The 26,169-nt window shown below is 48.2% G+C and overlaps 1 protein-coding gene across 5 annotated transcripts in view; it reads left to right on the top strand.

The window, feature by feature from the left end:
* SCML4 (Scm polycomb group protein like 4) overlaps window positions 1-17,056 on the top strand; it is a 105,926-nt gene extending 88,870 nt beyond the window's left edge. For 4 of the 5 annotated variants that reach the window (XM_038554869.1, XM_038554871.1, XM_038554868.1 and 1 more), the window contains 3 exons: window positions 1,698-1,988; window positions 11,701-11,846; window positions 14,327-15,025. In XM_038554869.1, coding sequence (XP_038410797.1) covers window positions 1,698-1,988; window positions 11,701-11,846; window positions 14,327-14,452 — 563 coding nt within the window. In that variant the 3' untranslated portion in view covers window positions 14,453-15,025. Of the gene's footprint in view, window positions 1-1,697; window positions 1,989-11,700; window positions 11,847-14,326 lie in introns of all 5 variants that reach the window. The other variant, XM_038554870.1, reaches the window with a different exon arrangement.
* Window positions 17,057-26,169: the final 9,113 nt, after the last annotated feature.

The raw sequence follows: 26,169 nt of genomic DNA, 5'->3' as shown, positions 1-26,169 counted from the left end.
CACTCATGGAACCATCTGGGCCTGGGGTTACTTTGTGAATAGTTTTTGATTATTAATTCATGCTTTTTACATGTTACAGGTTTGCTTAGATTGTCTATTTTTTTCAGTCAGTTTTGGTAATTTGTCCATTTCTTCTAAGTTACCTGATTTATTGGCATATGGTAGTCCATAGTACCCTTTAATGATCCATCTTGTTCCTATAAGATTTGTAATAATGTCATCTCTTTCATTTCTGATTCTAGTCATCTGACTTTTTTCTTTTTTCCTTTGGTCAATCTAGCTAAAGTTTATCAAATTTGTTGATTTTTTTTTCAAAGGGCCAGCTTTGGCTGCATTGATTTTCCCCATTGTTTTTCTAGTCTTTACTTAATTTCTGCTTCAATCTTTATTTCCTTCCTTCTGCTTGCTTCAGGTATAGTTTGTTCTTTTTTCCCCCAGTATCTTATTGTGAAAGTTTAGGTTATCAATTTGAGATCTTTCTTCTTTTTAAATGTAAGTATTTACAGCTATAAATTTTGCTCTAAGCCCTACTTTAGTGTCATCCTGTATGCAATGGCTTTTATTTCCAGGCAAGTTCCATATCTATCCCCATCTATGAGAATAATTGCTAGCTCCTTGATTAAAATCAAATCTTAATCTTTCAATATCTGCATTATGAGAGGAATCCATGCATGAAGAAGACATCTGGATCTTGTTTTTCCTCATTGCCAACCTTGAAGGATCTATTTGTTTTTGTTACTCTAGCACATTTTCTTTGTGGGTGTCAAGATCCGTTTTGATCATATGTGGTATAGGGACGATTATTGATGAGACTAGGCATATATGATCTTGTCTGGGATGGGAGGGAATTTGTAGAATATTTTTCTTTCTCTTTCTATCCCCATAATGCCCTTGAACTTTGTCCTTAGAAATAAAACAAAACACCCCACACTTTTTGACCATAGGTAGAATTCACAGACAGAGTTCAACAAACTGAGATTGAGCCTTAAAAGTGTAGAAAGTCATGATTTACTTGGACAAAGGGGAGCTGATGATGAGGTTGGCTGACTCTTCAGGTCCTTTACTCCTCTTGCTCTTTTGATTGGCTCTTTACCTCTTACCTGCAGGTGAAAGGGAGGACCATGGGGCTTACCAGATCAGCATTTGTGTCTCCAATTTGTTAGCTTTAGAGGAAGGACAGTACCCTCATGTGTTCTGGGACTAAAAGTGTGGGGAGGAAGCACCATTGCCCCTGTATCTCCACCCAGGTCAAATTGTTTCTTTAACTCAGGGACATTGTGACTCCTGCTTGATCTCTCTAAAGCCTCCCGGGCCAGGTGAGGAGGGCAGTGTTAGTGGGCAAAGAGAAAAGAGAGCAGAGACAAGCTGGGAGAGACTGCTGGAAGAGCAAGACCATGCAAGGAGAAAGACCGTTGAATTTTACTTTCAAGTCATCAATAGCCAAAATCATCACTTTCCTCTGAACACAGGGAGGCACATCTCCCATCCCTACTATAATGTGCTTTGTTGGTGAGGCAAGGGTCTCGGTCTGTTGAGAGGTGAACTATTTGGGATTGTGATGTGGGGTCCATTCTACTTCATCTCTCATCTCGGCAGATGGTGACAGCTGTGCTGGGGGGAAACATTTGCCAAAACTGTCAAGTAGCCTGTTGACTTGCTTTCTGATCTCTGCTTCTCTGTCCTGCCTTCTCACTTAGCAAAAACAGTCACCACTGAGGACTGCCTGGCGAACCCTGTAGGCATGAACCGCTACAGTGTGGACCCATCCGCCTCTGCCTTTAGCCACAGGGGCTCCTTGCCCACCTCCTCCTCGCTGTACTGCAAGAGGCAGAACTCTGGAGATGGCCATCTTGGGGGAGGCCTGGTCACCACTGCCAGTGGTCCCCGCTCCAGCCCCATGTCCTCTGGAGGCCTCTTGGCACCTGGGCTGAGGCCCCCAGGCTCCAGCCCCAAGAGAAACGGGACCTCTCTTGAAGGAAACAGATGTGGTAATGTAATGCATGCTCTGACTTCCCCACGATTGAACCTCCTCGGCCCTTGCCCTGGGATCACTGCATGTAGGGGGACAGGGGCGGGGGGCAGTGGAGGGGGGAACCGTGCTGTCTGAACATGAGAACACTGGGAAATCAGAAGCCCTTTCATGGATGTCTGTTGTTTTTAAAGGCAGCTAATTTCAACCTTTGAACACAGTAAAGAAAATGGTAAATTAGAGTAGGCTAGGCTGTAGGCATAAGTAGACTCCAAAACGTACAGTGGCTCAAATGCACCAGAAATTTATTTTTTTGTTCAAGAGTCCAAGGTGGGTGCTCTCAGTTGGCAGATGCATCCCAATTTGTGAGCTCAGCTTTGTCCATTGAGTGGCTCTGCTATTCCCTGTGGCCTCCATGCCCCCCAACACTTAGCGGGTAGAAAAAAGAAAGAGTAAGCAGGGAAGGCACACGCTCTTCCCTAGAGCCTGGAAATGATGCCCACGACTTCCACTCACATTTCATTGGCAAGAAGTGGCCATCTTGCCACACCTCACTCTAAGAGAATCTGGAAGATGTAGATCAAATTCTGTGCCAGGAGAAAGAAGAACCAGATACCAGTTAAAGCATCTTCTCTTCCATAGTGGGTGACATTTGCAGGATACAAATACCGGAGTTAAACATTTCCATAGTGCTGGTTGTAATACCACCTCTGGCTCACCCATTAAAGGTACCTTGTCGGGACGCAATGCATGGAAGTGCTCTCATTCCAGGGATAGCTTGGCATCCGTTGTGAATTATGGGTTTTTAAAAAATTATTTTCAAGTTTCAGTATTGCATTAATGAACAAAGGCGGTAGAACATAGTGGATAATCACATGGACGGTGGAGCCAGATGCACGGGACTGGAATCCTGGACCCACCACTTCCTGACTGTATGACCTTTTGGAAGTCTGGACTACTCTGTGCCTCAGTTTCCTCACCTGTAAAATTGGAATGATAATAATAGCATCTATCTCATAGGTTTGTTGGAAGGAGTAAATAAGCTTATATATCTATTTAGTGCAAGACCTAGGAAGACCTAGGACATGGTAAGAGCTCACTAAACATTATTAGTCACGGATCATGTGAGCACACCTCTCAACAGATCACAGCCCAGTAGCTCTGTACCTGAAAACTGCTGAAGAGAGGAGGCCCCAGGCCGAGGAGTCAGGGAATCTTCGTCTTGCCCCTCTGGAGCCTCTGAGTGGGTTGGCTGTCTTCTCTGGCAAGGCACATTTTTGTTCTGAGCCTTGGATCTCTCTCCCAGTAGGCCTGAGAAGCCACAGTGATGAGCTATTTTGTTTGATCCAACATCGTCCATATGCTCCCCTCAAAGACCTCCCCGGTCCCACACATGCCTCTCCTGGTTGAGGATAGAAAGGTGGGCAGGAAGCCCTGGAGGGGAAGGCAGTTCTGAGGAGCAGAGCACAGGATCCCTCAGCCACAGGGGCTCTTGCCCAGTGTAGTGGCACCCTACAGACTACTTCCCAACATGGTCACATAGAGCCATTGGCCAGGAGGAAGATTTGAGTGGACAAAACACATTTTCCAAAGAAGAGAGACACTGTTCCACCTGATTTTTAAGAACAAGAAAAGAGAACAAGATGTGGCATAAATCAACATCTTAAAGTAAATGAGGGGGCCCCAGTTATTTCCTAGGCTTATCCCCCAAGTTTGTGTAACGTCTGGTAGAGTCTGGTCAGTAAGCGTTCGTGTGTCTCTGTGCTCCTATCATGATGCCAGTGGCCTCGTGTTGTCCCTGCTTGTCAAAACCCTCAGTTTGGTGTCCCTCTGGCCTTCATATGTCTCTTCCTCTCAACCCCTTCTCCTCAACCCAGTTCCCATTTTCTTGGAACAATTGAATTGACTGATTGAATTGACTCATAATCCCATGAGTGGTAACACTTTTTAAAGAGATATTTACTGTCTCTTCCATTCAAGTTGGTGGGGTATCTGGCCCTAGGTCTTAACTATAGGATTCAAGCAGTAAGAAGAAGGCGTGATTTGGATGAAGAGAACTTCTATCCTTAGCTGAAGAATTATATGCTCCATCCCAGTCTATCTGGTGGCCCTAGATGAGGGGAATCTGGGACCCTTCAAAGGGATCTCAAGGTAGCTTCCCTTCCCCAGCCCCTTGTTGTCTCTTCCTAGAGGAGCCCTGGGAGGTCCTCTCATCCCAGCCTTAATAACCTTCTTATCTTTCATCTTCATCTCCAACCCAACCCTTTGTTCTCTGGAATGACACCCTGATTAGCTGTCTGAGGAGTTTGCCTGAGGGGAGGCCCAGACCCTCCCTGGGAACCAGCTCTGAAAGAGCTCTCTCTATTAGAGTTCTGGTTGCTCCCAGGAGAGCCCCACTCACTCAGGACTTCTTCCTCTTGGGATCTTGGGTAAAATCAGAGAGCTGGAGCCCACCAGTGCCTGCTAACTTCCACTCCAAGCAAATTGCCAACTATCTCCTGAAGACTGACCGTCTCTTAAACAACTTAGAAATATTAGTGAGAACTTTGATACCCAGCAAATCAGAGTAAATTATGAACAATTAGCAAGACCCCTCTGGGCTGTAGGATGTTTAAAAAATCACACAGCCACCCAGCTTCCTCAGAGTAAAGCTGCTGCAGGATGTAGCAGCTGAAGGCCATTGTTAAGCCTCTATGTTACACTGAAGAAAAAGAAAATTATTCACCCTTTGTAGGTACATTACCTCTCAAATGCTCCAACAGTTCCTTTAACCAGTACACTAGATGGAACCACTGATACCAGAAAGCCACCCAGTTATCATTCTAGCATCAAGGTGGAAGGAGGTGGTAGGAGAATATGAGGACCGAGGGCAGTGCTGACCTCTCTGAAAGAGGTCTCCACTCTGCTTACATCTCGTTGGCCAGAAGTCGTCACATGGCCACCAGCTGCAAGAGAACCTGCAAATACGGTTTCATTCTAAGCAGCCACGATCCCAGCTGGAAATCAGGGATTCCGTTACAAAGGAAGAAGTGGAAAAAAGATATTGGGGAGGCAACAACAGTCCCAACCACACCTTCAGATTAGAAATGTTCATTCCCTCGATTTCCTTCTGTAGCACTTTGTTCCCTCATCTCTAGCATTTCCTCTTTCCTGTCCCATGGTAGGACGCAGCCCCTCAGCTTTGTGAGGTCCCTTGCTCATCCCTGAATCCTCCACAGCCCCAGAAAAGGGGCCTGCTTATTTGAGGTCTATACTAAATAGCTACTTATTGAGCACCTACGATGAGCCAGACACTTGCCATACATCATTTATGACTTTTATCAGTTAATTTTATAACTTACTATTACAGTACATATAATTATTATAGTGGGTATTATCGTATACAGCGCACAGGTAAAGAAAGCGAAGATCCAGATAAGGTCATTCACATGTTGAGCCAAGATTTGACTTTAACTGGCTCCAAAGCCTGCGTCTTTCAAAATTACCCCAAGGATTTCCAAGCTATAGTCAGTGGGCTGCAGGGGGTCTCACTGAGGTTCTGGGGGCTAAGGAAGAGGGGATGGGAACAGATAGGACTCCAACACCCCACCGTCTTTAACCAGGGCCTCTTCACATTTGCAGAGTGGGGTTTTGCATATGCTTTGCTCGAACCAAGTTTGCACAGCTAAACACATTTGGAACCCATGGAGATAAGCCATGCTCAACTGAGTGGCAGTATATTAAAGTAGGAGAGAAAACCATTGGCTTCCTTGCCCATTTGTCACCTGGCTGACAGTGTGGACGCTTACTGTGGGCCCTCTGGAGGGTTATTAAGTTTTCCCTCACCCAAGGAACTGTTCTGTCTTGCTCTGGAATTCCATCCCAAGTGAAAGTAGTTGATGTAAAGAAACTGTACTTCTTTAAGAGGGTTTGACTTTGACCCAAGTCATAAACCCTAGAAGGGACCTAAAAATGGATTTTCTCCTGTGGTGCTAATCAAAATAGTTTAAAACCATGGAAGCCAGAAAACTGCACGAGCTGCAGGCAGGAGAGTGGGTATAGATGACACGACAAACTTCTCAGCCTTCTGAGGAGTGCTTACCCTGGCCTCCTGCTGTCTCGACGTATCGTACCTATGACCTCTGCCAGTGGACTCTGAGGGGATGTCGTCACAGGACACATTTCCCTCATTTGTGCTGATACTTGGATAAAAATTTGAGAGCTCTTCCCCGTCTCTCATCCAAGATGTTATAGCACCAAGAGCTATAAAGTTTTCAAATAACAAAAGCTTCCTAACTTTTGCATGCTGTAGGATTCCCAACCACAATTAGGTCCAAGTTTCAGAATCAAGAAATGAAGTAAATATGACATTGGTAGGACCCCCCAAATGCTTCCCACGGATTAGAGTTGGCTTCATCAGGTGAGGTGTTGGGTGGATAGACAGAGAGACCACTCAGTCAGAAAAAAGAAAGGAGAATGGGGCCCCTGCTCAATGCGCAGGGGCTGAAGTGAGCAAAGGCAGGGCAAGAGCTTATTCATTCCAGGGCAAGAAGAGAGTTTGTACAGAAATGCTGAGGGAAAGCACGCTGGGAGACTTGGGGTCCAGGTCAGGCAAATTGGGCTTTAGTCTGTGGGAACCAGACATTTCTGAAGAGGGAGGTAAGTTGATGGCCATGGACTTTAGGAAGACAAATCTATTGGCCATTGGAGAATGACATATAATAGCGATTAGAAGAATAGCAACTACCTTTTGATGAATTCTTACTGTTTAATGCCTCACATTATCCCATTTAATCCTCATAACGTGGCAGGTGTTTGATAGGTGAGGCAATGGAGACTCAAGGAGGCTTTGCTCAGTTTCAGCCAGCAGATACTATGCCGGGGCTTCTCTCAGGTCCAGGGATGTTGCTGTGAGCAAGACACACGTGGGCCCTGCTCTCGGACCATGTGCAATGGCAGGATCGCACCAACTTAATGACAGCTGAGACTATCGCTCCAAAGGAGAAGTATGGATGCTATGAGAGAATCAGCTAGGGAGGGTCACTGAGCCTACTCCAGGGAGGTGAGAAAGGCTTCCCTGAGGAGTGACGGCAGAGCCGCTGGACCAGGGAAGCCGGTGTTGACTGGGCAGGGGCAGTGGGGAGAAGGAGTGGCTGGAAGCTTCTCAGCAGAGGTCAAATTGCTTGTCCAGTGTCTATGGTGGTAGAGAAGGATCCAGCCCAATTTGGCCTCATTTCAGACCTGTGGACTCTCCTTGCCTCTAGGGGCATCCTCTCTCTCTTATCTGCTGCTCTTGAAGGAAAAAAAGAAAAATCTGAGGGGCTCCTGAGTGGCTCAGTTGATTAAGCATCGGATTCTTGGTTTCGGCTCAGGTCCTGATCTCCGGGTCAGGGTCAGGAGATAGAGCCCCATGTCTGCTTCTCCTCTGCCCCTCCCCTAGCTCACATGCTCTCTTTCTCTCTAAAATAAATAAATCTTTAGGGGGAAAAAGAAAAACCTGATTAAAATTTGAGGATTGGTCAGACTCTCTCCCATCTCCTATCTTTCTCACCTCACGGAGTCTTGAAAATTCTTATGATAGAAATAATGAAAAACAACATTGTTTTAAACTACTATGTTGCCCAGCTAGCCTGGGCCCCTCTCACACTCTGCATGGCCTCGTTTCTAGGAAGGACGCATTCTACAGGGACCAGGTGGCTAGGAGTTGCTGAGAACGGATCTACCCTTTTCTTGCCTTCACCCCCATCCCTCCCAACCAGATCCAGCTGCTAGAGGGGTTGAGAGGGCCAAGGGGTCCTTTTGGAGACTGATGTGCTTCAAGATGCTTGTCATCAGGCTCCAACCCAAAGCCACACACTCACTTGAGTCCTACAATACTTTTGAGAAACAAGATGAAGGAACCGAAGCCCACTGAGAATGATCAGGGCCAGGAAGGGGTTGTTGGCACCTGGTTAAGTGTGTTCTGCACATGGACACAACCATGAGGCTTTCTGATGCATGAGAAGGTGACTCTCTCAGTGTCATGCGGGACAGCCTGTGGCATAAAGGGCCCAAAACAACGGCAGAGAGGGAAGGAGCCTTAGACATTCTTCCCACCTCCCTCATTTCACACCCAGAAGCACAAAGGTTCTTACACAGCTGGTGGGTGGTGGGGATTTTTTGACCCCCAGCCCATTGCTCATTCCATTTTCCCACATGATGCTACGGTTAGCTAACAAGCTTTCTTTGAATTATGGATGAGCAAAAGGACATGATGTGTGTGGTTGCGGGCATGTGTGAGACACAGGGACTCACGCACAGCAGTGCAAGTACCTGGGCCGCGGCAACGCCTGGGGTTGCACTGAACACTGACTCATGGGCACTCCGTTCCTGGCACGTGTGAGATCGACTTTAGAAACAACCACCCCATCTTCCACTACACATCCACTCACAACCGGGTTTCACTCTTCACGGCAGCTCCAGTAAAGGGACACGCCGTGCACAAAGTTCCCTGAGCTGGAGAACGCCGCTGCCTCCCCATAAAGGCGTTCGGTGAGCGCTTCGCACGCCCTGGTGCTCCACGAGCAGGATTCTTTTCACATCCATCATGCCTTATTGCTGTCCAATCACCCCTGCCTGGCCTGGCGGTGTCAGGCCCGACCCATCCGTCTTCCTGACACCTTCCCCGCCACCGGAGGGGGTGCTGGCATATTTATTATCTTTGAGAGCACACGCCACTGCAGAGGCTTTACAAACCTGCCACTGGAAAGTTCCATTTCTCTTCCTTCTACAGTGACATTATGTGCTTTGGATGTTGAGCAACTCCCAAGGTGTGCCAGGCTTCCCGCTGCTCTCTGCCCTGCACGACTCAGAGGGCCCCGAGACAGGCTCCATGCCGGCTGGGCTGCTGCCTTGCATCCAGCAAGGGCCAGTGATGCCCACAGCGGGCCCCGGGCTCCAGGAGCGGAGCCGCCTCCAACGGCGCTGCCTCCCTTCACGGCCATCACCTGGACTGCAAAGACAAGCCATCCTCACTGAGGGCAAGCCCGCCCCTCCTTCTCAGCCCCCGCTCTGGCCCCCTAGCAAAGTAGCACCCTGACCTTGCACAAGGGGCCTGGGCTCCCCGGGACGATGCAGAATCGGTCTGGTACACTTCCTTCCTGTATGATACAGGAACCTCCCTCTGACCTCTGCTCTGATCCCTCTAGAATCATTCTCGGCACCCAAGACCTCTGTCATCAGAGCCTTTATTGTCACCCCGATTAGGGCCAGAGCTCCCATGGGGTGAGATCCAAGGCGAATAGGACCTCCGTCCCCATGTTGAGTGCAGATGCCTTTAAATGCGGTGAAATCTCTCTAATTAGCATGCATCAGCATCCAGGGGGCATTAACAGGTGCCCGGCCAAATGCCCCATGCCAACCCACCTTCGGGGACCCTTCCAGGCCCAGCAAGGAAGAGGCGGGGGGAAACCTCCAAATAGATGCAATTCTCAGCCAAACCGTGGTGAGTTTAGGGCAGATTTGGAAACACGATGCTGTACTGCTCAGCACTGAAGGAGAAGCGTGCCCTTCTCGGGCTCATTAAGAAGAGGAGCAAGTAGGAGACATCAGGGAATCACTGCAGTTTGAGGCTGGAGGAGGCAAAGGGAAACTGAAGCTTCTGGCCATAGGATGATTCTGTAGGGAAACTGCTTCGTTGTTCGAGCCTCTGCTTTCTTCTGGTCCAAAGACAGAATGAAGGATTATCTGCTCAAGGTTTTTGTAGGAGTTATGTACAGTGTTTCTAAAAAATATATTGATTCATTTTACACTTCTCGAGCCCATATTTACAAACACATCTACTTAGAACTGTGGAGGAGTCAGTGATTATAAACCCAGTAACAAGAGGATCCTGTTTTTCACCAAACACTTTGCCCAGGACCTGGTACAGAAGAGACCCTCTGTGGATGTTTATGGAATGAATGGGGTAGGGGTGGGGGGATGAGAATGATCATCCTCAAGAAATGTAAACCGAACTGGAGGTTACAGGCATGCCTATTTGCAGTATAAGGCCATCGTGGACAGCATCTTGGCACAAAGTTGTGGGGGTTAAAAGCAGAGGAAAGTGATATCCAGGTGGCAGGACACAGACATGCTGCCTCTAAAGGAGCCCACCTGGGCTTTGATGGCTGGTGGAACATCTGTGGAAAAGCGGCAGGGTAAATGCTTTTAGAGAAAAGCCAAAAGCATCGGCTAGAGATGGAGAAGGGAAGCTGGGGAGACACTTGGTCTGTGTGCCTGGGTGGGGGCAGGGAGGGTGCAGGAGGGCAGTGGAGGCAGGCAGGGAGCCTCCTTCCCTCTCTGGAGCATCTGATGCATGGTTGCTCCAGGGCTAGGCCTGATCCCATTTCAGTCCTGACACTTGCCCTTCCTGGAGGACAGCGTTGCATTTTACAGCTAATGAGCTGAGTCGTGGTTAAATTGCTAACAATGAGGGCGGCGGGATTGTTCCTAGGTCTCTCTTGGCACCAAAACTCTTCCCCTTGTCCCAGAAGGAGAGATATGATTTAGATCAAAAAGAATCCTTGACCTTGACCTAGAGAGGGGACTCCGGAATCCATGCCGAGGCAAGGCACGGACAGAGCTGGGTCTAGGGAACGCACTGAGCCAGTAGACAGTTTTTCTGTAGAAGGAAGAGATCCCAGGGCAAGGATGTCCATAGAAAACCATTGCAGGGGATTGGGTAAGAGGTTCCCAGATAGGGGAAGCCAGGTGGAAGGGAGGGATCAGAGGCATCCTTCTAAGAGCTTTAGAATAATTCAATGTGGGGAGCAGATAGGGGTGGGAGAGATAGAGTGGAAATAGAGATGTCACTGCGGTTTCAGAAACCTGAGGGGTAGGAGGAGATGCTGAGCCTGGGGGAAAAGGATGAGGTAGTTTGGGACATACAAAAAAAAAGTCAATGCCTAAAAAGTGCTGGACATCTGATTCCTTATTTTCCTCCTCCTTCACTTGCCCTGCACCTTTTAATCTGCCATGTGGGAGACCTACATGTGCAACAGTGCACCTCACGCAGCCACCGTTCGTCAAGGCCAGCTCCGCACCAGGCACAGGACTAGGCCCTTCGCTGTCAAGGACGTCCCAGCCTAGTGGGGTAGATTGGAGCAAAGGCGCGGGAGAGCAGGGGGCCGTGAAGGTGCTCGGTGCCTGCCTGCAGCAGTCACACGCGCAGAGCAGAGGACGGCCCCTCACGGACAGGGACCCAGCACAGGGACCAGAATGCACCTCAATCCTGCCATGGCTGTATTGTCTCAGTGTCACCAGGGGAGGCCGAGAGGATCTGCATTCATTTTGGCCTCCCAGCACTTTAGGGGCCCAGTGGACATCGATCCTGGCAAGCTTTCTCTGGTCACCAAGTACCCGCTTCCAGGAGGCCCGGGGCTCACTGAGGTAGAGCTGGGCAGGAAGGGTTTGCAGATCTCCAACGTGGACCCGGAGGATCCCAGCCTGTGGAAGGAGATCCATTTTCTAACACTTCCCTCCCTGGGAGAACAGAGGACTTAGGCCTGGACGGGAGGCCCTGCCTCCAGAAGGGGCCTAGCTGTGCGCTCCAGGCTCCTGGCCAGAGCAGCCGCTCCCAGCCTTTCTGTGTCACGGGGTGTCAGGGGCCTGTCACAGGAGGTGGCTCAGGCCGCTGCCCTGGCCTGGGGCCGGGGGTGGGGGGCAGGCAGCACCAGGTAGGCCGCAAGGCCTCGTCCTGTGTCTCACGTCCTCCTCTGTGCCTACCCATCCAGCCTCGAACCCTTCCCCGGCCGGGCAGGACGCCAGGCGGCCGAGGAGCAGGAACCCTTCCACCTGGACCGTGGAGGATGTGGTCCGGTTCGTGAAAGACGCTGACCCGCAGGCCCTGGGCCCTCACGTGGAGCTCTTCAGAAAGCACGTAGGCGCGGGGTGGGGGCCGGGCCTGGGGGGCGGGAGGGCCGGGGCTGCAGGAGGGGGGTGGGAGCAGGGTCCTGGGGGCGCCCCTCGCCAGGCCAGCCACTTGGTTTGGCTTTTAGGAAGGGAGCTTTGTCCCATCTATTCCTCCGTTTTGGCCTTTACCAGCAGTGCGTGTAGGCACGTAGTCTTAAAACTATTTCGGAGATTCTGAAATAAAGACAGTCAATGAAAACAAAACAAAACAAACAGGTAATAATTAAGACCTCACCTGCCAGGATTACTCTGCCCATCTGCTGCTATGGCTGCTCTAACCAGTTCCCACCAACATCTAGCTTAGACCAACACAGCTTTATTATCTTCCAGTTCAGGGGGGTCACGGGTCTGACAGGGATCTCTGTGGGGCTGAGATCAAGGCCTCTGCAGGGCTGACAATTCCTTTCTAGAAACTCCAGGGAGAATTCGTTTCCTTGCCTTTTCCAACATCTGGATCCACCCTCATTTCTTGGCCCTTGTGCCTTGGCCTTGGGCCTCTGGTCCAGCAGCAGCAGGCGAGGCCTTCCCAGGCTGCCAACTCCGATTCTCTCTTCTGATTTCTTCTTCCACTTTTCAGGATCCCCGTGGTTACACGGTCTCTCCCACCCAGTAACCCAGGATACTTCCCTGATTTTAAAGCCAGCTCAGGGCAGCTGGGGTGGCTCAGCGGTTTAGCACCGCCTCCAGCCCAGGGTCTGTTCCTAGAGACCCAGGACCGAGTCCCACGTCAGGCTCCCTGCATGGACCTGCTTCTCCCTCTGCCTGTGTCTCTCTCCCTCTCTCTCTCTCTCTCTCTGTCTCTCATGTATAAATAAATAAAATTTTTTAAAAAAATAAATAAAGCTAGCTCATTAGCAACCATAATTCCCTTTTGCCAGGGAAGCTAACATACTCACAGGTTCGGGGAGTAGGACATAGACACGTTGCAGGGAAGGATGGGAGCATTATTCTGGCCTAGCACAGTTACCACGATATTTTCTCGTCTGTCCTGTCTTTATTTGGTGCTTCTGTCATAGAAACCATATTCTCAGATCTGGGGAGACTCCTCCTCTAACCCGACACTCACATTTCATTAGGGATATATCTGACATCGCTGGACAGTGGGGCCTTGCAAGCAAGGAGCACAGAGTGGGTTCTGTTGAGACAGATCTGGCCCTCTTCCAGAGTGGTAGGGGACGGTGGGAGACCAGGAGGGGTGGGGTAAAGAGAGAAGATGAGGTCCGCAAATGAGATTTGTCCACTCTGCTATTTTGCCAACGACGCAGAGAGTGAGTGATACGGAGTAGGTGCTTCCGGCTGGCTGGCTAGACACATGAGAGGGGCTGATGGCCCTCGCACAGTTGTAGTAGTCCTGTAACTGCCTCTTCCTGCTACCTGAGAACCCAAACTATCTACCTTTTGTCTCTTGTGACCTGAAAATAACAGTATAGGTGATCGAGGAAACCCAGCCTTACTAGGTTCATGAATTCAACAAGCATTCTGGAGACTTACCATGTTCAGACAAATGGGAATGACCTCGACCACGACCTTGAGGGGTTGGCATCCCCTTAGTAGTTCTTTGTGCTAAACCCTGGGATGAAGCAGGTGCATGAGTTAGTTGTATGCCACCTGGTATTATTAAACCCCTGAACTCCCCCGTCATTGTGTAATTAGCAATTCGGTAATCAGCTCAAGGTCGGTGGGCTTACCAAGAAAAGAAACAAGAGACTAGGGTGATGGATGGAATACCAGGGCCTCACACCAGCACCTGAAGTGGAAGAGTAACAGCTACTTTTGGGGTCTGACGGATGACACTTGGTCTAGTCCGTTCAGGCTACTGTAACAAAGTACCATAGACTGGCTGGCTCCTGAGCAAGAGCAATGTACTTCTCAGCTCCAGAGGCTGGAAGTCCAAGATGGGTGAGAGCCCTCTTCTGGGTTGCAGACCACCATCTTGCTGTATTAGGATACTAATCCTATTCCTGAGGGCTCCACCTTCATGACCTCATTACCTCCCAAAGTCCCCGTCTCCAAATACCATCACTCGGGGGTTGGGGCAGAGGGGGGTGGTTAGGATTTCAACATTTGAATTTGGGTGGAGGACACATTCAGTCCATTGCAGATGTTTTGCTCCTTTAGCCCTAGAGGAGATGAGGAGAGAAGGATCACATGGGGGACATTGGGAGCATAACTGGGTTTAGGTTTGGTTCCTTCAATCGAGGGAGCAGGAATATGAAATATCCAGTGTGTCATATGACCTCAGGGAGATTATGGGAAGAGGGGCACATGGTATTGGCCTGCTTTAATTTATTTTCTTAAAGAAGATACAGCCCTGGGACTAAGAGAATGTGTGCCCGAGTGAATCCATATTCCATCACCTCATCCCCCAACCACGAGTTAACCATAGCCACTGTTGGATTAATCTGACCATCTTCTGGATTTTCTTTTTTTCTGATCCTGTTCCACCAGGAGATCGATGGCAATGCTCTCTTGTTGCTGAAGAGTGATATGATCATGAAGTACTTGGGTCTGAAACTGGGACCCGCACTGAAACTCTGTTACCATATTGATAAACTGAAGCAAGCCAAATTCTGAAGGTTTTTAAAAGGACAGAAGCAAAGTCCAGACAACCGGTCTCAAGATCATCTGCCTTACCAACATCCAAGCCACCTCCACAAGATGGATTTTCACCTGAAAAATCACAGCCACAAAGACTTGGTCTTTTTATTAAACGTGTGCATCTCTGCCTTTTTAAAAATTCAACGTGGCCCTTCTGAAAGGCTCCTCTGTGTTAATGATTTGCCAAAAAAAAAAATAATAATAATGGAAAGCCTATTATTTGAGCGTTTCTGATAGGTTGGTTGCTCTTAGAATGGGTCCTATTTTTATGATGAGAGGTCAGGAAACCCAATGCCACCGCCCAAGGAGAACCCTGGAGGGTTCCAACGATGTGAGAAGAAAGATCTTTGTCTCTACAGGGACACTACCACAGCACCACCTGTCTTTAACTCAGCCCCGGGGACCTATCCCTGTGAGCCTTGCTTAATTCAGCTCTGGAAGCTGTCTTCTGAGGAAACATGCCTCACCTTGCACTATCTGGAAAACTTGAATTTTTTTGCTCTCTGAAAGAGAAAGGGAAAAAAAAAAAATCTTTTCTATTCCTTGTTATTTGAAGTACTGTGTTGTCTCGCTAGAGGGCAGACTGCAAATGAAGTTTCAGGACCCTCCCTGCAGCAGTAGCTGCTGCTTTGGCTCTCGGTGGCCGGGTTAGGGTCTCGGTGAGTAAGATCTAACCTACGCAGACGGGGAGTTTCTTCCACAGTCAGTACCACAGATTGCAACTTGGGAAGAAACACTCTTCTAGAACGTTCTAGCTCATAGCCAGTCCTTATCGACTGACCTGAGATGCACAAGCAGCAAAGGCAAGAATTTGGAAGTCTGTTCTTCCTGAAGGGAGTTCCTTCCCTTTCAGAGTCCTAACTGGGGTGTGGATGTGTTGGCACGCTAAAGAGTCCTGGTGACATTTAGCCACGGGTGTTTCTTTAAAAAAAAAAAAAAAAAGAGGAAGAAGAAGAAGGAAAAAATGTTTGAGATAAGCTTCGAAATGAGAGAGTGATTTCTAGTGACATTGCTGGATTATGTAGTTGTATCGCTGGCTATTTTTTCTAGCTCTCAACAAATACACAGATATGCTATCAGTGCGTTTAATTCCATTTACAAATAGGTTTTCCTTCTTCACCGTGAATAATAGGAAAAAAATTGATTTTTTTTACCCCTTCACAGTTGTGTTTAAGGAAGGACGATGAATCCCCGAGTTACTAGGCAGAGGGCATCCTCATCTCTCATTCCTCTTTTTTTTTTTTCTCATTCCTCTTTTTATCCTTCTCCTTTCTCTCTTTCCCTCTTTTATTCATCTTCCCTTGCTGAAGAGGAAACATATCTTCAAAACGAATTCACCTTTGACGCGGGCATATCCTCTTCCTTAAAAACATTTGCAGTGCTGGAGGGGAGGGGATGAAAACTAGGCCTTGCAATCTCTGGGAGGGTGACAATCAAAGAAAATGCAGGGCCTCCCTTGGCCCAAATGCAGATGAGAAGCACACCTTCCTCTATGGAGCAGGGTGGGCTTTCACCCCCCTCACCCCTCAACCAGGTGCCGGACAGGAGCTGTACAGCCTTGAGGGCAGCCAGGAGAGATTTGCATAGGGATCTTCTAGAAGTCAGTTAGAACTTAGAGGAAGATCAGAAGAAAGAGTCCATGCCATGCCGTCAGACCCGCTCTGATGAGCAGTATTTGAGAAAGCGCATCATAGCAAAATAACTTTTTTGGACACACAAACGGTGGCTGGACCTAAAGCATGACAGAGACAGGAAGGAGGACAATGTCCTAAATGTGCTCACTACTAGAGCTTGAGTCATCAGGCTGTGCAAGAGCTTGGTGTCTGTTGCTTTCAACACCTGACAAAACTACCCTGAATCAGGCCCCAGACAGAGTCCTCCAAGATTTTTTTTTAATTTTTATTTATGATAGTCACACAGAGAGAGAGAGAGAGAGAGAGAGAGGCAGAGACACAGGCAGAGGGAGAAGCAGGCTCCATGCACCGGGAGCCCGACGTGGGACTCGATCCCGGGTCTCCAGGATCGCGCCCTGGGCCAAAGGCAGGCACCAAACCGCTGCGCCACCCAGGGATCCCCTCCAAGATTTTAAAGTGATAAAATATTTGTTCATTGTAAGTGCTCATGGCTGGTCCGGAGTTAGATAAGTTCCCTCAAAAGGCCGTGGCTAGGTTACGTGTTCAGCACCGCCAGTGTGAAAATGGTGAGATCCAGAAAGCCCCCCCGACAACCCATCCTCACTGTCTCCACCTGTGGCGTTTTTGCTCAGGCCTCTGAAGCTCCTGCCTCTTCCATCAACATATACCTCTTGGAGAGACCTTCGAAGCTTCCTACCCACCCTCACGAGTGCCTCCCTCACTACAAAGCATGAACGTTGGTGCCCCCGCCCACGAATGAAAATCACCCCCAAACAAGGTCAAGGAGATACTTGGAGTAGTGTTTGGGGGAGAGAGATTTTCTCATCTCAAGTCTGGGAGAAAACTGGATCCATGTTCACGTGTAACTGCTGTCACCGAGGTGCGATCTCATTTTGCGTGAAACTTGAAGCAGGAGGACAGATTGCTGGAGCCATGATATTTAAGGTTTGACTTTTTAAAAATCTCATTACTCTTAAAATGAACGCTGCCATATCAGAAAATAACCCAGGGAGGAAATGCCTCCTTGCCTGTTTTTTGCACTGAAATGCAATTAGCCAACCAAATTATTGTAGCAATATTGCAATTATAATTAATTTTCACCCCTTTCAAAAATCTTGTCAAACCAGGCAGCTAAATAGCTTAGCAAATGTAAAACATGCCAGGCCATTTCCTCTAAATGGACCTTAAAGAGTCAGGCCATGTGTGTCACTTTCGTCCAAATGTGAGCTGATTTGGGGAGCCTCACACTTGTGCAGATAGGGTACTTGTCATTCCGTGGCGGTAGCTTTGCTTCAGGTTGTGGTGAATAATGATATAGTTTTGCATAATTCCAAATTAGAGTGTGTGTGTGTGTGTGTGTTCATGTCCAGACATTTCCAATCACCCGTGTCTGTTAAACACTGGGAAGGAAAAAAAAAATTGTAGAGGCAATTCTATTGCCTGAATCGTTTTAAATATTTCATAAGTACCTGAATCCCTTTGTGAAGGCTTCGGGTAAAAGAGGGTGTGTGTGTGTGTGTGTGTGTGTGTGTGTGTCCAACAGTGGTTGGAAGAGCTGGAAGAGCCTAAGGAAGAGGCTGAGAGCCTATCAGCTCTTCCATCTGGTGTAGACGCCTCCCCAGCACCCGCTTTGGGCTCTTAGGACGAGGAAGCCCCCCTCTACTGTGAGCAGGGGGTGCCCTAGAGGCAGCCGGGGATGGTTCTGGGGGTTCTGGGCCCGCCTCCTTCTGGCGCTGACCTGCCCCCACCCAGCCCATCCCGGGCTCTCTGTGCCGAGGTGGCACACCTAGCCTGGGAGCCCCCCGGGGCAGGGACCCGACGTCTGGAGCGCCTTGTCTAGCGCCCACCAGAGCGTCCACCAGGCCCCCATCATTTCCCTTCAGCCGGGCTGCCAAGCTTTCTTTTTTTCTTTTTCCTTTCTCCAGGAAAAAGGAACGAAGAGCTCCTCAGGAGAACCAAATAGGCTATTTAAGTCGATGTATTGGGAAGGAGTCCTGAGCTGAGGTTGGTTTGCTGGAGAAGGAACCCAGGGAGAGGGAAGGCGCAACTATAAACTTCTTAGGAAAACCATAAAAGAGCACCTCGCCTAACAGCCCCAAGCCTGGAAGTGGCAATAACCTATTTTTTGTATTTCTGGGCTGTGTGGAACAGTTTTTTTTTTTTTTTTTCGATTAAAATCATTTTTTTTAAATTGTTTCTTGAGATTGTCTTAGGAGAATTTCGTCACATCTCTGAAGATAATTGGAGATGCCCAGGGGTGACCAGGGACTTGAGTTTAGTCATTGTCAGAAGGTCTCAGCAGGTGGGAAGATCCCGCTTTATTTCTAACTGGCCAGGTTTTCCCAGTTTTCCCACCTGTGAGCAGGTGAGGGCCCACGGAGAAGGTTCTCCGACGGGGCCCTTCCTCAGCGCTTCCCTAGCGGGGTACCAGGACGGAGGGGTGGGCCTCACCTTTTTTTTTTTTTTTTTTTTTAAACCTCAGACATGGGATTGTGAGGGAGTAGATGAGATGACCTCTGCAGAGCTGCCATGTTTTGTTGAGGAGAGCGGCGAAAACCTGACGGCGGCTTATTTTCTGTCATGAACACACTCCAAGCACTGCGTGTCCTAGGCCCGGTGGCATGAGAAGGCCACTTGAGAGCCCCCGGAGGTGAATCCAGCCGCTGGTCAGACGTCCCGAGATGCCGTCATTCCTGTTTCCGTCTGGTGATGTCACCTCAGGGGCGACGCCCGCTGCCCTCACACACCCCAGGCCTTCCAGCGCCTTCCAAAGCCACCGCGCGCCGGCCGAGCTGTCGAGGGAAGAGCACTGGGAGCCTCGGCCTCCAGGGAGGCCTCGCCCCCCGTGGCTCCCCCAATGGAAGACGATTCCTTCATGGACAATTGGAAGCTGGATTTTGGGGAATCTAACATTCACTCGAAAGAGAATCTCTCTTATTTATGGCCACCAGTCAAATATTACGGAAACATGTCTGCTAACAATTTGCTTTGTGTAATTTGTCCTAATGCTAATAAGCAACAGCTGGGATTCTTCCTGTGGTAAATTCCTGCGTGGTTACGGCGCTGCTCTCACACGCGGACTTCACCAGAGCGCCGGGCTTCCGAGGAACGTGCACGCGGGCTCTCCCGGGCTCCAGGGAACTCCCCCAACTCAGAAGCAGCTCTGGGCACAAGCACATGTTTAGAGGAACGTTTGCTCTCAGGGCCCCAGACCTGTACTTTCAAGACCCTGCGTGCAGGGCCTGGACCGGGCTGGGAGGCGGGGGTGCGGGGCGGCCTCAGCTTCCGCTCAGTCCTGGGTTTAGGTTCCTCCAGAGGAAAAGACAGAAAGGAGCACGTAAGAGTGACGCCTTCTCTTGGGAGGATCTCGTCACATCTCTGAAGATAACTGGAGATGCCCAGGGGGGACCGAGGACTTGAGTTTAGTGGGCAGGACGTGCACCCGAGGCGGTGGTAAGAGCGTGCGGAGACCCAGCCAAAGGCCTGCGAAGGGCGGGCGCAGCAGCCTGGCAAGTGACGACCTCGGACAGTGTGGGGACAGCCACACCCTCCATCCAAAGGGTCTAAGCGGACCACGGAGACTTGCTCTGCGCTGCCGGCCCAGCAGGCTCCGCCACACCACCTGGGCCGTCGGGGGGCCCATGCACTGAGGCTGCTTCACAAGGCCAGGCAGGCCGCTTGCGTCAGGTGCCTCTCTGGAGCACACCCGGAGCCCCGCTTTTCCTAAGAGCTCCCTGTGAAAGAGCCGACTAACGGGGTGCCACTGCACTGTCACCTGGGTGACCCCACGTGCCTCCCATCACCCGGGAGCCCCCTCAGATCTCAGGAGGGCCCTGCCTCCCCATCCAGCGTGGGATCGCCTTCCCCACAGCCCCAAGAGCTGGCCTGATGGCTTCCCATTCGAGGGGACTCCACTCCCGGAGGAAGTGGCTTATGTCCCTGTTGGACAGTTTTCGTGGCGAGAAAGGTGCTTCTCAGGGAGACACAGATGTCTGTGAACAGACGCAGGCGTCAGAGATGAAGCCAACTCCGCAACCTTTCTCTTTTGAGCAGAGCTTGTCCACGCGGTACCCACACCTACAATACACACCGACGCTGCGGGTACACCCCAGCTCCGCCACACTAGGGGAGAGGAGCAGACACTTGATATAAATGTGGACCTTAGCTAGGTCATGGCCATCAGATTCATCAGCCCTGCATTTCTTGTGGCCACACACACCCACCCACACACACACACACACAGGTGCCCTGAGAGATCTTCAGTGCAGCTATAAATCCGGCTGTGGTCACATACGCATGTGAGCTACGCAGGCTTGTGTGAAGGAGTCTATAAGGCCGTGGGCTTCATTAACTGTGAAAAAAAATACTATGAGACGTGGAGGGCCTATCTCTTAATTGTACTCATGAGTGATATAATGAACTAAGGAAGCTTTAGTTGAGATAAAAAACAAGTTATAATTGATGATAGAAAAGTGAACATGGTCTGTTGTGAAAGTATGAAAGACACGGTTATGACCCCAAGCCCAAATTGCATTACACGCTTGTGTGTGCATGCACGAGTGAGCGTGTGGCTGTGAGTTCACGCAACAAGAAGTAGGAATTGAGGGATGTTTGCGAAGGGGCTGCAAAGGGAGATATTGCTTCCTAGGGCATTTTGTCTTCAACAGAAGAACTATCTGGCAATTTTTAGAAATCAGACCCCAAACTAAACATGACATGTGGTTTAGGTAGCTCACTTAGATAGAATTCTGGGTTATGGGACAGATTCCCTATGAAAATATTTAAATCTTGGTGCTTGGAAAAAGTAGATACCAGCTAGCCCCTTGCATAGCCCTTGCCATATAAACGGCACCTTGTTAATGAACTGAATGAACGCGTGCTTGGGCAGGTTTCATATTTTTGTCGAAAAGCCACTCATTTCTCTTTGAACTCCATGATCTTTATGGAAAGGAGAATTGCCAAAGCAGAGCATGAGGCCTTTCATTTCCCGGCTCTCCCAACCTCCACAGTCACCCACTTGCATCTCACTTGTCTCTCTTTGTCTTAAGGTCTCACATTCCAACTGGCCTGTGGTCTACTGTGAGCATTAGAGAGCAGTATGTACGGCTTTACTCTAAAAACATCTTTTCGTTCCCCTTCTCAATCCACATGCTCCCTCACAAACGAGTAGGGTTCCCACCTGCAGGTAAAGTGCACACTTTCCATGACCCCCCACCACCCCCGCACTCCCAGTCCTTGGTAGACAGCAGGTCTACCAAACCGGGCCTCCCGCACAAGCCACTCTGTCGTGCGTGCAGATGGCAGCAGGCCTGTTTGAGAAGACACAGCCTGTAGGAGATGGCTAGAAGCGAAATTTCCCCCGTCCTCTTCTGTTCTTTACCCATTTCCATCCTTGAGAGCGGATTCAGAAATATCTGGGACTTCTCTCTCTCTCTCTCTCTCTTTTTTTCAAAATCGTTACATAGAAACATTGAGAATAGAATCATGGGACTGATTATTTCATAACCACACCAAAACGTAGAGTGTTCAACCTTCAAAGAAATCTCTTTTTAAAAGCCTGGGCATGTGTTCCAAGGATGTTGTCACTGCTCAGATACATCTCTTCTGGGGTCATCTTTAGAAGCCAGAACACATTCCTTCCAAAGTGTGGCTGGAAGCGCACTGTCGTCCCTTGGGAGTGGATGGCTTTTCTTTACGGAGCACGCCAAAGCCCCTGGGGTGGTGTCAGGTGAGCAACACAGGTAATCAATCCACTTGAGATTTTAAAGGGTATATCTCATTAGTTTGTCTTCTCCTTGTGTGTTCCCTCAGTTGGTCAAAAACTTCAAGCGATAACATCCACAATTCATTTCTTAAATATATTAGGCGGGCGTCAGTATAAGGAGCTGCAATGCATAGACTACTTTGAAGGGCCACTTCATCTGGATAAATGTATAACATCCACAGGGTTCATTTTAAAGTAGTCTTGCTGTATCTTTAGGATAAGCTCAGGATATCGTGAGCATATGCAAATACACGGACTCCGCTCTTACACCTAGAGCCCCCAAGTCCCAGGGGAATGGGGAGGAAGAAGCAATGGGGACACCTGGACTGCCCATCTCCAGGGTGGAACCTTCTCCACATCTTCTCTCATGGGTCCCACATGAGTCTGTGAGGGCAGATTATGGGGGCGGTGCAAAGGGGCCAAACTCTCCAACCTCCTACCCTCATCTCCTCAGCTGGAAAAGGAGGGGGCACCCGGGTGACCTTTAAAGCACAAACAGTCATCACTCTCACCAAAGCCCAGTGGGGCTGCTGGCTCCTCACGCTTGTGTTTTATGGCTTGTAGCTTCCGCGTGTCCCCCTGTCTGACCTCATCTGGATATGTTCTTATCCTCTTCTCTCATGGGCCCATAACTCTTCCTCCAAGCCACCTAAGTGTGATATTTGCCATCCTTTCTCATTACTTTCTCCGTTTCAGTCTTCCTTTCTCTTCATTCTTTCTTTTTCTCTTTTTTCCTTCCTTTCTCTTTCTTTCTTTCTTCCCTCCTTTCTTTCCTTCTTTCTTCCTTTCCATTCTTTCTCCCCGCCCCCCCCTTTCTGTTTTTCTCCATTCCACGAGCTCAAATGCTTTTTGGGAAGGAGAGCGGGGTGGAGAGAGAAACAAAGAACAAACGGGTGGCCTCCTCCCCCACTGGCCCAGCAGTCCTGCCCCTCGCCTGCCTTCCACTGCCCTCTCACTGCCTGCTCACAGCACTCCTCGGCTCTGGCATGCTTCCGGCCCCATCTCCACTTGCTCTTTCTGTTTCTCAAGGTCTAGCCCTCTTATCTATCTTTCAGTTTAGGATCAAGAATCCTGTCCCTTTTATTTTTATTTCTTTTTTGAGTCCCTATCCCTTTTAAATGCTTCATTCTGTGACTCACCCTGATGTCTCAGTAATGTAACTCATCAACCTTCCTCAAGTGCAGGCGCAGATGCCCAACCCTCTAGGGATTCCTCCTCATTCGGTCCTGAAGGTCAAGAGCCAAGTGACCTGGAGACAATCTGACATACCTCTTGAGAAGCATGAGTTGTTTCTCCCGGCTGCGCTGCCTCCTGTGATCTGCATGGGGTCACTCTGACATCCAGTAGCAATTCCAGATCGTTCCACAGTTCTTAATGGAACATGTGGCTTTGTCCAGACCCACTTAACACTGACTACACCCCCTGTGACCAAAGCCAGGCCAGCGCATCAGTTTAAAAGAGGAGAGCCAGCCCCGATCGAAGATGAGGCACAGTGACCTCTATCAGAATTTCTGGGGTACGGTTTTGTTCTTAGACAGTTACAGATCTGCTGAGAAGTGTGCAATATTAAGTCTGGGTAGGGAAAGACGATGACATATTTCTCAAAGGAAAATGTGGTTTAGAGGAGAGAGAAAGGCAGCAAAATTCTGGAAAGGGGATGCCCTGTTCCTGGCCTTTATTCAGCAAATCACATGCCCTCGAGGTCTTTCTAGAAGTCAAACTTGTTTCCACCACAGGACCTGAAAGTGTTTCTGCCAAAGTGTGAGAATTTGGAGGACTTTAATTTCTTTTATTATCCAACATATTCGAAACCACAATATTTAATTTGCTGTCATCTTCCGGCTAGATCTTTGATCACTTGAGGATTAAAAAATAATTAGCTCCTCTCATCTCATCCTCCAGAAATGTTGAAAGATCATTTGTTTTATGTAGCAAATATTTCCATTTTATAGACATCAGTTGATTACAGTGTTTCTCTCCTGCCTATGCCTATACGTAATTTTATTAATATAAAGATTTTCTCCTTTAAATACATTTCCTGATAAACTGGCTTTTTATTCCATACACACACAGTGAAAATGGATGAATCAAATCATTTCATGATAATTGTCTTCTGTTGCCATTTTCTCTTCACACTAACGGCGAAAACTTTTTGTTAATTAAGTGCCATTGTAATATCACAAAGCATCACTGGGCCAGAAGGTTTGTGTTTTCCTAGCTAGGCCAGGCTGTAATTATCTGACGAGGCTCTTGCTAAAGAACAAGGGCATCTGGGCAAGTGGAAATCCATGTTCTCCAAGCTCGTGAGATTGAACGATGATGATTGAAATGTTAGGCCTTTTGTTTTCGAAGTTGAGGGGTTTATCGTCAGATTCTTTCTTTCAACTCAGGCTCAGTTAATCTCATGTTTCCACCTCTTTATTTTACTTCTCTACCCACAATGCCCACACGGGAGACTTTCTGATCTCTCTCCACCTGGGAGAAGGGCAGCCAAACCCTTTTCCTGGCAAAGCTTCTGTCCTTAACCATGCACTGCATGAAAGAGCCAGAAACCAAGGGTACAAACAGGTCATCCCCGCATCTCCCTAAGAGAAAAATAAGGTTGATTGCATTGCCTTTTCTCTACCTAGATGGCCTTCCTCCCTTCTAATTAAAGATTTTAAAAGGGTGTGTGTATGCATATTCATGTGTGTACTTATGATTGGGTTTGGGAATTTGAGATAAAGGTCATCCAGTGAAAGTTTATGCATCATTGGCTCGTGCCGAGGCATGTGTGCAAGGAGGGCCTGGTATATGTATTGCAGGTACTCGAAATACTTGAAAATTCATTGTGCTTTCACTTTTTGTGGACATAATGGAATTCTGGAACATTACTTCAATTCCATGCTTTATTTAGAAGTGCTTGGAGAGTGTGGAGCTTTGAGCTTAAGAAATGGTGTAGTTTTAGGGCCTAGGTTTTTTTTGTTTTTTTTTTTTTCCGTTAATTTCAATGGATCTAATTTTGCAGACCAGGAATCAATGAATAGAACTCATAATGGGGAACAGCATTTAAGTCGGAGAGAAAGAGCAGTAAACTCTGTCACATGGGGGAAAGAGCCTCTCCTTAATTTTTGCTCTCTGTAAGCATGATGAAATCAGTGTTTCCTAATATCGGGACAATCCTCTCACTTCGCAATGTTCCTATGTAATTGTGTCACATAATGGTAAATTGTAATAGGCAATTTGGTTCTGTAATTCGGTTTGCAAAGCATGCAAACATAAGATAACTAGGTTAAATGCAAATAAACATTACACTAAGGTACAAAAAACAGGGGGGGAGAAAAGATGCTGTGTCCGTAACTTAGAAAGAACATGAATTTTATTCCTCATGTGCCTCAAAATGTAGTTTATTAGAGTTATTTATCCTCTGGTTTAATTGTATCACATGCTGTTCATACAGATAATTATCTGTGTATAAACATATATGTATTCTTACTGCATATATTTACAGATCTCTCATTTGTAATAAGCAGGCTCCAAGCAAGCATGTTCTTTAGGAGTGGGTGGATGTGCTCTTTTTTTTTTTTTTTTACAATGTACAGTGTTTTAACAAATAGATGATTATATATAAGCATCGTATCAAAACGTGCTTTTAAAAATTTTCAAAGCCTTTTTGTTATTGTATGTAAATTTCTTCTGTTGGGTCCATTCTTTCATTATTTAGAGATCTATTTTAATATATTCCTTTAAATAGTGACCAGTAGGTACCCTATAGTCAGATATGTAGTTTCATTCAATAAACACTACTGGCCTTAATGATTTTAACATTTTGGACTGCTTTTCCTTTCATTTTTGAAGCAGCATTTTTTTTTTCAAATACAGTGTATTGTGGGCCTGGGGAGTGATTCAATAAAATTTCTAAATCTTAAGATTCCAAGACAATGCAGTATTTTCTGTTCATGCTGTAAAAGGTATTTCTGTATTTTAATAAAGAATGGAATTTACATGAGACTCTGTATCTTTTCTCTGATCAACTTCCCTATGTTCATTATTATTTCATTAGATCTAATTCCCATGGGTGGTATAGGCAAGGAAAAGCCTTTCAGAGGGGGTCTTTTGACAGCCAAGGCCGAAAAGTCCCCATTCACAGTGCTGCAGGCAGCACTTCCATTGCTGGCACAGAGCTGGCTGGGAGGACCTGTTCCAGGAGCCCAGGGTTCTCTAGTGACTATAGTTCCTGACCTTCCTATTCTGGTGAGTACAAGGGGGTAGCCCAAGGCAGGGAAGGAATGTGAGAGCTGCTCAGAGCCCCGGGT

The sequence above is a fragment of the Canis lupus genome, chromosome 12 (genome assembly GCF_011100685.1).
Source record: "Canis lupus familiaris isolate Mischka breed German Shepherd chromosome 12, alternate assembly UU_Cfam_GSD_1.0, whole genome shotgun sequence".
Taxonomy (NCBI): domain Eukaryota; kingdom Metazoa; phylum Chordata; class Mammalia; order Carnivora; family Canidae; genus Canis; species Canis lupus.
The sequence above is the reverse complement of the archived record's forward strand: the minus strand, read 5'-3'. Positions and strand labels throughout refer to the sequence as shown.